The following is a 12,500-nucleotide window of genomic DNA, read 5'->3' as shown; positions in this document are numbered from 1 at the left end:
ACACACACACACACACATACACACACACACACACACACACACACACACACACACACACACACACACACACACATGTGCGTAAATACAAGTTACATACACCCCGGAGTCCTTCTCGTACACAAATTCCACACCACGCCACATACACGCACACTGGGAATATCACATGTCCATTAACTAATCTTTCTCCCTTTTTTTTTCTCTCTCTCTTGCAGTACCTCCCAAACAGGTAGAAATAACGTCGTACCTGCACCCAGACACGACGCTGTACCGCATTGGACAAATGGTACAACTCAACTGTACCGCCACTGGAGCTAAACCCAAAGCACATATTACATGGAAGATTAATGGTAGACCGGTGAGTAAAAAAAAAAAAAAAAAAAAGAAAAAAAATCCAATTTATAAGTGAGCAACGTTATTTTGCTCACTTTACTTGTGCGTTAATTTGTCTTCGTTTAACGTATGAGGCCTAGATATGAAAATTATTATCCGTGCGTGCTTAGGTGATATCATCATGATACATATTCAAGTATCTAGATTTTGATAATAAACTATATCATCTGAAAGGTGGAACGTTTGTGTTTGAAGATGCTTCATTATATCTGTGAATGAGAACATGGTCATGTTAATACTGAAATGAGCTCAGCAGACTTTTGCTATATACATTCACTTTGAAAATATTGTGTGTATGTAGTGAAATGGATGTAAGTTCTTTGTCCTCTATTTTTTCATCTCCTCTCGTATCTTTTTAACTTTCTTCACATCTCTCTATTTCTATCACGCTCTCTCTCTCTCTCTCTCTCTCTCTCTCTCTCTCTCTCTCTCTCTCTCTCTCTCTCTCTCTCTCTCTCTCTCTCTCTCTCTCTCTCTATCATACTCTCTCTATCTATCAAACAAATTCTCTTACACCATCTACCATATCACCTCTCTCTTCTGTTTGTTTGTATTTCTTTCGTTTCTTATTCTCTTACTCTTTCCTTATCATCTATCTCTCGTACTCCCTCGCTTTCTCCCCCCCCCTCTCTCCTCTCCCCTGTCTCCCTCCTCCCTCCCTTCTCTCTCTCTCTTCCCTCCCTCCTCCCTTTCTCTCCCTCCCTCCCTCCCTTCTCTCCTCTCTCTCTCTCCCTCCCTTCTCTCTCTCTCTCTCTCCCTCCCTCCCTCCCTTTCTCTCTCTCTCCCCCTCCCTCCTCTCTTTCCTCTCCTCCTCTCCCCTCCCTCCCCCTTCTCTCTCGTCTCTCTCTCTCCTCGCCCTTCTCTTTCCTCCCTCCTCCCTCCTCCCTCCCTCTCGCTCTCACGGACTACTCTCTCTTCCAGCCCTCCCAGCCACCCCTCACGGTCGATCAGCACTCGGTCTCCGGACATCGAGGACGAGGGGCGCATCACTCGACGGTCGGAGGCCGGACCGCAGGAGACAAGGCCGCACCGGCCGTAGGCGGAAGAGCAGCCGCCGCCTTCAACCATCAGTATGCTTCGGCAGGTGGGTGGGAAGGGTTTATCGCTTCTGAAGGTGTGAGGGGAAGGAGAGGGGATTGGGGGGGGAGGAAGAGGGGAAGGAGAGGAACTGGGGGAAGGAAGAGGGGAAGGATAGGGGATTGGGGGGAGGAAGAAGGGAAGAAGAGGGGATGGGGAAGGAAGAGGGAAGGAGAGGGACTGGGGGGGAGGAAGAGGGGAAGGAGAGGAGACTGGGGGCGAGGACGAAGGGATTGGGAGAGGAAGAGGGAAAAAAGAGGGGACTAGGGGAGGAAGAAGGCCGCGGTGGCCGAATGGTTAGAGCGTCGGACTCAAGACTGTCACGACGGCAATCTGAATTCGAGGGTTCGAGTCACCGACCGCCGCGTTGTTCCCTTGGGCAAGGAACTTCACCTTGATTGCCTACCTAGCCACTGGGTGGCCAAGCCAGCCCAAGTCAGTGTTGGTCCCAAGCTCGGATAAATAGAGAGAATGATTACCTAAAAAGGTACCACCGGCACTCTCCGTGGAAAGGAACTGGGGACCCTACCACGTACTCACTCCAAGAGCATCACAACATGAAAACTACAATTAAGTATCATGCTGTGACCACGGCGGCTCAGACATGAACCTACCGTTAAAAGAAGAAAGAAGAAGGGGGAGGAAGGGAGAAGGAGAGGGACTGGGGGGGAGGAAGAGGGGAAGGAGAAAGGATGGTGGAAGGAAGAGGGGAAGGAAAGATGAGGGGAAAGATGGCTGAGAAGGATAGGGGAGGAAGAGCGGAAGGAGGGATGGGGAAAAGGTGAGGGGAAGGAGGAGGATAAGGTGTGGGGAAAAATGGAAAGAGGGGGAGGAAGAGGGGAAGGGTTGGGGGAAAGGTGAAAGGAAGGAGGGGGGGCGGCATTTGAGGGGAAGTAGGGGGAAGAGGTGAGAGGAAGGAGGAAGATAATGAGGGGATGAGATGAAGGGAGGAAGGGGGTAAGGGTAAGAGGGAGGGGAAAAGTGAGGGGAAGGAGGGAAAGTGAGGAGAAGAAGGGGAAAGATGAGGGGAAGGATGAAGGAAAGACAGGTGGGAGAAGGTGAGAGGGAGAAGGGGATGAAAATGAAGGGAAGGGCAGAATGGTGAAGAGAAAGTGTGATTGGAAATAAAGGAAAAAAATGGGTAAGGAGAACGAGAGATAGATGGGGGAAGAAGAGATAAGAGAGGAGCGAAGTGAACGAGGGAAGGATAAAGGAAAGAAATGAATGGGGAGGAGAAAGGACGGGGAAGGGGGGGGGGAATGAGGAAGGAGGGAGGAGGCGAAGAGAGGAAAGAAAGGGTTGAAGAAATGTTGGAGAAAAAAAGTAAAAACAAAGGAGGGGAGAGCGAGAGGAAGGAGAAGATAAGAGAAGAAAGAGAAGAGAGAGAGGGAAGAAGGGAGAGGCATCAAGAATGAGAAAAAGGTTTAAGAATGACAGAAGAATGGCGCGAGGAAAGGGAGGGGCATAAAATAGAGGGAATAGGGAAGAATAGGAGAACATTATGGAATAAGAAGAAGCAGGAAAGAAAAAGAATATTAAGTGAAAACATAGGAAGCAAAAGGAGAGGAATGAGAAACGGGAAGAAGGAAAGATGGAGAGAAAGAGGTAAAGACGGGACGGGAGGGGAAAAAAAACGAAATTTATAATTCGAATGAAATGTTATGAAATAAAGATCAAGGAAAGACGATGAGAAATTAGCTTGAGAAATAGAAATGGGAATAACAACGAAAAGATAATAAGAATATAAAGGAAAAGAAACAATAGAAACTTGGAAACAAACATATTCATTAGAGAAAAAAAAAAACGGTAAACCTAACTGCATCTGTTTATCATATCTTTCACGATCTAACTATGCCTAACAATTAGTGTTATGATAGTAACACTAGTTTAGGGGTAATATGATAATTTCTTAACCTGATTTTCCATTATGTTAATCAGTACTGATTCTGTCAGTCATTGCCACCATTACTGCACAATTCCGTAACTATTCGTGTCATGGGATAGATATTAAAATTATCATGTTCGAAAATAATGCTAATCTGTTATTTGTATTGAATCTATTCCACTGTGATTTATCTCTATTAGAAATTATCTTAATACTGTCAAAGGTAAAGCATCAGTGACGCTTATAAAGTAATTACCAGGTAAATCCCCATTTCTGCTAATTACACTATTAATCAGTAATGTATCATCATTGATGGTATGAAGAGAATAATGAAATGCAATCCTATACAAATTAACAATACAAGCACCTCCATAGGGTGCCTATAGGCATTGTCTATAAACTCTTGTTAATTCATATTATATATATATATATATATATATATATATATATATATATATATATATAATATATATATATATATATATATATATATATATATATATATATATATATATATATATATATATATATATATATATATATATAATTTTTTTTTTTTTTTTTTTTTTTTTTTTTTTTTTTTTCTTAATAACGGTAGGTTCATGTTTGAGCCGCCGTGGTCACCGCATGATACTTAATTGTAGTTTTCATGTAGTGATGCTCTTGGAGTGAGTACGTGGTAGGGTCCCCAGTTCCTTTCCACGGAGAGTGCCGGTGTTACCTTTTTAGGTAATCATTCTCTCTATTTTATCCGGGCTTGGGACCAGCATTGACTTGGGCTGGCTTGGCCACCCAGTGGCTAGGTAGGCAATCAAGGTGAAGTTCCTTGCCCAAGGGAACAACGCACCGGTCGGTGACTCGAACCCTCGAACTCAGATTGCCGTCGTGACAGTCTTGAGTCCGATGCTCTAGCCACTCGGCCACCGCGGCCTTCTCATTCACTATTGAGAAGTTATTTGGCAGTGCCACCCTTGCCTGATTGGATGCCCTTCCTAATCAATATGTGACTCATATATATATATATATATATATATATATATATATATATATATATATATATATATATATATATATATATATATATTCCAGAGCATTGTAGTGTAGTTATTTACGTATATATATATATACATATATATATATATATATATATATATATATATATATATATATATATATATATATATATATATATATATATATATATATATTGCAGAGCATTGTAGTATAGTTATATATATATATATATATATATATATATATATATATATATATATATATATATATATATACACACACACATACACACACACACACACACACACACACACACACACACACACACACATATATTATATATATATATATAATATATATATAATATATATATATATATATATATATATATATATATATATATATATATATATATATATATATATATATATATATATATATATATATATATATATATATATATATATATATATATATATATATATATGATTTTTCGAGAATATTCTTGTCATTATTATTATTAATAATCATCATCTATTATGACTCAAATAAATGTTTGTTTCAACATTTATACTATTAATTCACTATAAAAAAAATCTTCAATAATACTTACATTATCATTATCACTTTCACATGCTGTCAGAATCATTTAACTTACATTCATCATCCTCATTAAAATGCATTAATACTCAAATGATGTTCCTCACTATTATAATCTCATCATCCTCATTCACTGTCAAAAACTCATCTCCCCCAATCTCTCTCTCATTTTTATTATTCACCATCAATATCTCACTATTCTCATCCGCTATCAGGTCATATTCAGCTCATTCTCACCTCACTTCTCATATTTTATAATGTTCTTTGTCTCACCATCCACATCCCTTCACTCCCTCCCCAAAACTCATAATTCGTCATTCACCATCATTTTCTACTTATCCACTATATAGTCATACACATCCCCTCATCTCTCTTCCTCATCACTCATATTTCATTATCTTATCATCTTCCTCCTCTATTAACTCATGGAAGTCTCAACCTATCTCTTCTCCACACTCATATTCCGTTAATTACCGTCATTATTTCATCATCCTCATCCACTGTCGACTCATCCTTATAACAGGCACTCATCACCTCACTAATCATATTTCATAATGCACCATTATTGTCTCACCATCCATATCCTCTTCCCATTACTCACATTTCGTTATTTATCGTCATTATTTCATCCTCATTAACTTATCAACTCATCCTCATCCCGGCACTCTCTTCCAACCACTCAAAATTTCGTTATTCACCATCATTATCTCCTCATTCTCATACAATATCGACTCATCCTTACCCTGGCACTTTCTTCCCACTACTCATATTGCGTCATTCACCATCATTATCTCCTCATCCTCATTAACTATTTTCTTTCTACTACTCATTTCTTTTTGTTATTCACCATCATTATCTCCTCATCCTCATCCACTATCAACCCATCCTCACCCTGGCACTCATCACTTCCTTATTACTTCGTGACTCATTGCAACTCTTCTTCCTTGCAGGATGCCAGTTGTCAAGTGCATGGACGATCATGGCTTTTGCCTCGATCCTCCTTGCAAGATCCTGCGCCTGAAGTCTAAGATTTTGGAAGAAGAAGAAGAAGAAGAGAGAGAGAATGAGATTAAAAGCGGGGAAGAAGAAAGGGAAGAGAGTGGGGAGAGTGTATGGTGGGTGTGGACGAAAAGGCCAGTAGTATATGGTGGTTGAGGGAGCGAATCTTCCGCGAAGGAGAGGGAGAAAGTGATGATGGCGGGTGTAGAAGGAAGGACGTGGAGGAGAAGAAGGAGAAAGGAAAAGAAAGAAAGAAAGAAAAAATGGAAGATATAAGGACATCAGGAGAAGATGATAGCCAGTATTTCGAAACACAAGCTAAAATATAAGAAAAAAAGAAAGAGAAGGTGAAAGAAAACGTCTGAAAATAATCAATAGAAATCGAAGAAAAAAAGAAGAAAAAAATATAAGCAGCAAAACAAAAACAAAACAAAAAAAGAAAACGGAAAAGAAAAGGAAAAATCAAAATATAGAAAAGAAAACAAACAAACAAACAAACAAACTCGTATATAAAGGCGAATGAGGAAACAAAGAGGATTGTGATAAATATTGCCAGCTCTCGTCAGCACTCTTCGTCTCGTGTTGCTTACTCAAGAACCGGAATGTGATTTATGCTTGTCAAGGAGAATAGATGGAACTTGGAATGCATCCTTTTCGGAGTCTGTGATTTTATTCCCTCGTTTTGGTCGAATGATGTGAAGATGCAGTGTATATTTTCGCTTCTTCAGACTCCTTCTTCTCTTGTTTCTTTCATACATTCATTTAGCGTAAAGCCAGGAGGAAACGGAACGACAGAAAAAGCTCTTAGTTTAAGGACGAAACTAGTATACCCCATGATATCCATATTCGATGAGGTTGATAGCTGAGCAGACTGGCAGATGTCAGAAGAATGCCGCTCAGACGATAGCTGGTTCCCAAGCATTTGTATATTTTATGGGAATCTTCTGTTGAATCGAAACGACCTAGTTTTTTTCGATATTCGTCTGTCGACGTCGTCCACTCCTTTCTCCTCCCTCTCTCTTTCTCTTCCTGTCTGACTGTGTGTCTCTGTCTCTGTCTCTGTCTCTGCCTATCTCTCTCTGTCTGTCTCTATTTCTTCCTTCTCTCTCTCTCTCTCTCTCTCTCTCTCTCTCTCTCTCTCTCTCTCTCTCTCTCTCTCTCTCTCTCTCTCTCTCTCTCTCTCTCTTGCGCGGTCGAAAGGAATTTTCCTTTTCTTTATTATCATTTTCATTATAGATAAGCCTATATTTATATGATTTATTATCTTCCCAAGTAACCCATTTTTTTTTAAACACGGGAAATCACAGTGGAAAAGCGAGACATGTTTGTTTACTTTGGCTGTTCCTTCTGAGCCAGGCCCCTAATTTTTACACTCCATTATACATCAGTGTTCTCTTTTCGCTCTAAACAGAGACGTAGTAGTGATTGTACACTTCACAATAATGCATAGTAATGTGTTTTCAAAGAGCCGTACTTCGTGATACACTGTTTATGTCCAGAAAAAAAAGGAATTCAGTTTTACAAGTGCTTTTACATGTTGGAAATGAAACGATGAAACGGGAGAGCCAGAACAGGATTTCATTGTTCCACTCAACTTTTCTCATAACGTATATTTGATATTGTTACACTGAGAACCGGTATCAGAGAACTCAAGAAGGGACAAAGAAGTGATTTCTTCTTTCTGTGCACTAAGGCTGAAATTAATGGAAAACAAATAGTGTTTGAAATTTTGTTACGAATGTGACGGGGTTTTCTCCCCAAAAATGAGAGGAAGAAAAAACTATTATGTTTATAAGTTTGTCCTAATTGTGATTGTTGTCGCAAATTGCTTGGTTGACAATAAAAAGCTTGGTACACGAGCATGAAAATCTTTGCTCTCTCTCTCTCTCTCTCTCTCTCTCTCTCTCTCTCTCTCTCTCTCTCTCTCTCTCTCTCTCTCTCTCTCTTTCTTTCTTTCTCTCTCTCTCCTACACACACACACACAACTTGCTCGTTTAACCTTGAGAAATATCAACAAGAAAACTTACAGATAAGCTTTTCCATAATAACATTTATCTTTGCAATGTTACATAAATCTGATTGTCTGACCTCGCTACATTAATTATGAATAAAGGAAACGAAGTGAACAAAACCTTGAAAAGGTGTGCATTGGAGATTTATGAGACGTAAACAGAAAGAGAAATAAATCAATGGAAACGAACTATTAAAATCATAGTTAGAAATATAAAGATTTTTTTTTTTTACAGTGTAAGTGCAGAGCGCTGGGGACCTTTATAAAAGACAGTGAAGACTGTTGTAAAGAAAAGACTGAAAATCATTTCAAGAAGATTCCCATCTCTTCAAGGGCATCTCACTTCGTTTCGTGTTCAGAAAGGAAAATTAATATAGATCCCATGGCAGGAAGGAGGTGGACAAATCTTGGATCACTGAATCGCACTAGGCTGACGTTCTGGACACAAGTGTGAGAAAATCAAATGGGAAAAAGAAGACCGTGTAAAGAAGGAAAGAAAGGAAGAGAGAAAACAAGATAGGGAGAAAGAAATATAAAAGGCTTGATTAAAAATTTTCGTATGTGTCTCTCAAGTGTTTCCGTGGCAAAAAGGCACTTCTTTTATCCCATTCGAAGTGAAGTGAACATATAAATCTAATTATCGATGGTTATAACTTGATGTGGAGTGTTTTACGCAAGAGATATCTAGCTCATTGAAATACAGGTGGTGAACAGTTCACAAGAACACAGGACCTCTCACTGGCCTCGCTCTAGTGTCACAGCTGATGAAATCGTATGACGTCATAGCGACCATGGGGTTGAGCGCCATGCAAATACTTTTTACCAGTTAGATGCTGGTCCTGTCTAGGGTGTCACAACGACAGTTTACTTGGTTAGAGAAAAAGGACACTTTATCTCTGAGGATTTTTATAGTTCATATTGTCATCCAGGAATCGTAGGCTTGTCGTTTTCGTAACCATAATGGTATACTGCTTACACGAACGCCCACCGCATGGTGTCCCTCCTGTCATTTTAGCAGGCTTTCTTCTTTCAATGTTAGAAAAATGCATGTTGTTTTTTATTTATATTAATTTGATATTGTTCCCGGGATCATTCCAAAGCATGTAACCGTGTCACCTGTTTTTTATTTTTTATTTTATTTATTTATCTATTTATTTATTTACTGTTCGATGCTCTTACTTTCACAAATAACATTGAAAGTGAGAAAGGTGGAAGACTTCAACCCCGAAAAATGGACAAGAAAGGGAAACATATGGGTAAACATATTGAATATGTATACATATACTTACACACACACACACACACACACACACACACACACACACACACACACACACACACACACACACACACACACACACGTATATGCATACGTAAGAAATACAGTCATCTCGATTACTTGATTACAAAAAACAAGTAACATGCAGTGAAATCAACTTCCATTCTCTTCATAAAACATTAGTCACATTAACCCTTACGAGACAGACAAGGTATTATAACGACCCTATAATTATCATATATGAAGGTTATGAGTTTTATGTCTATCTTCATATGGGCTTCTCATATCGAATATCAAAAAAATATCTTTATTAAGTTTCAAAGAAATGGCCAGGAAATCGATAGCATCATTCATATATTTTGACAGTTGTTTATAACTGTGAACATCTCCGACCTATCTCTCTTATTATCGACGTTATTTTCTTAGATATCAACCTAGCCATCCATCATAAACGTAAACCAATCACGAACTGAATCTAACGCTACCCAATTGTGATTAGCTTAGACGAATGTGTTAAAATGACGTGGCTTTGATTTGGTCACTTGATGCCACTCCTTGAAAGATGGAAAATGCCGTCTTATGAGCTAGGAATTAGTTATGGAGAATGGGGATGTATATGTTCTATGTTGTTGTTATCATTGGTATCACTATAATTATCATCATTACTGTTTGTATGATTATTGTTATTGTTATTATTATTATTATTATTATTATTATTATTATTATTATTATTATTATTATTATTATCATTATTATCATTAACATTATTATCATCATCATCATCATCATCATCATCATCATCATCATCATCATCATTATTATTATTACTATTATTATTATTGTTATTGTTATTATTATTATCATCATCATCATCATCACCATTGTCAATTTCGTTATCAACATTATTATTATTACTATTATTATCATTATTCATTATTACCATTATTATTTTAATTTCTTTTTACAATCGTTATCACTGTCATTCCCTAATCAAGTCCCTAACCATTTTGTTTTATTCTCGTGAATATCTTTGTCACTGCATGGCGTTGATGTTGTAACTCACAAACACAACCTTTTTAAAAGCAACTGTGTCTAGATATAATTTTTGAAGCTGTATCTTACAGTATGTATATACACACCTATTCCCTTCTTGTATTATTTAGCAACCCGCTTATTTTTTCCTTTTCTTTTTCTTTTAACACCAGCTCATTCGCACCTGCTGACACATCTGCCAATGGTATGATAATGGTTTTAGATCACTAATGTAAATATACCTAGCCATATCTCCTGTTCTTTTTCATTTGTGCATGTGCGTATGGATGTATGTATGTGTGTGTATAATATACTCACATTTTCCCGTGTATGTTTACTTAGGTTTTGTAGTTTAGTATCTTCAGGCATCGTCATGTAAAGAAAGAAATATATATATATATAAGAGAATCCGAAAAAACACATTTCATCATAATCTGCTTGCATCACACACATAAATAAATAATTTCTAATGCAGCAGAGTAAAGAATCATATTATGAAATAATTTACTACATCTGTATTTGCACTTTACTTTAATCTTGCCAAATTGTATCGCTTTATATCTCCGCTCCCTATCCCCCTGTGAAGAAAAATAAAGGTCCCTGAACATTCTCTAAACGTATATAATTGAATATATGAACATATATATACACACACATATAAGTAACTTTCTGATGCGACTGTAATGGGTATTTATATATAACAGTCTTTGATGATGTGAGACACTCAAAGTCGCATGGTAGAAAAAATCCATTAAAAAACATAAAAAAACAATATTTGTAACATTCACCACTGTGTTTTCTTGACCTTCGGCCATGTGTTTTAATATTTAGAGTTTATTGATAAGTGAATTCAAGGATTAAAGAAGAATAAAGTAGAAAAGACAGTCCAAGGATATTTTATCAGTATTGGTAATCCAAAGATTTCGTTAGGATATAAATAATTCGGTAGCAAGCAATGGTATTAATATTTTTTTTTTATGTAGGATTCTCCATAACGATGCTTATGATGAACTTTATGATGGTCTTCAGAGAGGTAGGATAATGATAACAGTAAAAATAGCGATACAAATACGAATAATGATAATAATAATCATAAGAATGGTAATAATGATAATGATAATAGTAATAATAATAATAATAATAATAATAATAATAATAATAATAATAATAATAATAATAATAATAATGATAATGAAAATAATGATACTACTACTACTACTACTAATGATAATAATAATAATAATAATATCAAAATGAAAAAACAAAATTAACATAAAAAACCATTAACAATGATAACATTAATATTAAAAATAATAATGATACTCCTACTATTACTATTACTTCTACTACTACTACTACTATTACTAATGATAATGATAACGAATAAAATAGAAACAACAAATATAAGAAATTTACAAGAACAAGAAAAAAAATGTATATATAATAATAATAATAATAATAATAATAATAATAATAATAATAATAATAATAATAATAATAATAATAATAATAGTAATAATAATAATAATGCCAACAGTAAAAATTACAAATATGTTAACAACGATAATATAAATAATATTAATCCAACTACCCCTGCGTTACAGTACCGTCCACTGAAGCTCTTGGTGAATTTTGCGAAACACATTTGGCTCCAGAAGTGCTTAGTCACCCTGTCTAATTTCTTCAGCCCTTGAATTTGCGTTCTAATGCTATTAATTAATGCTATTAATTAACAGATGCTGTATTATGATTGTTGTGATATTTTGAAAATAATGATGACTATAAAAGACAATGAAATTCTTAAAATCAGTGTTTATGACAATCAAAGAAAGTGTAAGTAGATGAAGTAAATAGGAATAACTGGTGACGAACCACTTATGGAGCCATCTATTTGTATACGTAACTAACACGCTCAAATTACATTGACCATAACAGGATAATGACAACAGTAATGATAAGGATAATCATAATGATATTAACAACAATAATAATAGTATTAGAATTGATATTCATAACACTAAGAATCCTTATGATGGAGATAATAATAATGATAAAAATATAATAAGATAATGATAACAGTATCAGTAATAAGGGCAATGCTAATGATAGTAATAACAATAATAATAAAATAATAACGATAATAAAAATGATAATGCTAATAATAATATTAATGACAATAATAGCAATGATAATGCTGATAATGAAAATGATAA

At 36.2% G+C, this 12,500-nt stretch overlaps 1 protein-coding gene across 1 annotated transcript in view; it reads left to right on the top strand.

Annotated features, from left to right (window-relative positions):
• LOC119575851 overlaps positions 1–474 on the top strand; it is an 82,489-nt gene extending 82,015 nt beyond the window's left edge. Inside the window, exon 7 of the mRNA XM_037923392.1 lies at positions 213–474. Within this exon, the coding sequence (XP_037779320.1) occupies positions 213–406 (194 nt within the window). The 3' untranslated portion in view covers positions 407–474. The remainder of the gene's footprint in view (positions 1–212) is intronic.
• The last annotated feature ends 12,026 nt before the right edge of the window (positions 475–12,500 follow it).

Source organism: Penaeus monodon, chromosome 8 (assembly GCF_015228065.2).
Source record: "Penaeus monodon isolate SGIC_2016 chromosome 8, NSTDA_Pmon_1, whole genome shotgun sequence".
NCBI lineage: Eukaryota > Metazoa > Arthropoda > Malacostraca > Decapoda > Penaeidae > Penaeus > Penaeus monodon.
Note: the sequence above shows the minus strand (reverse complement) of the source record. Positions and strands in the feature narration are given on the sequence as shown.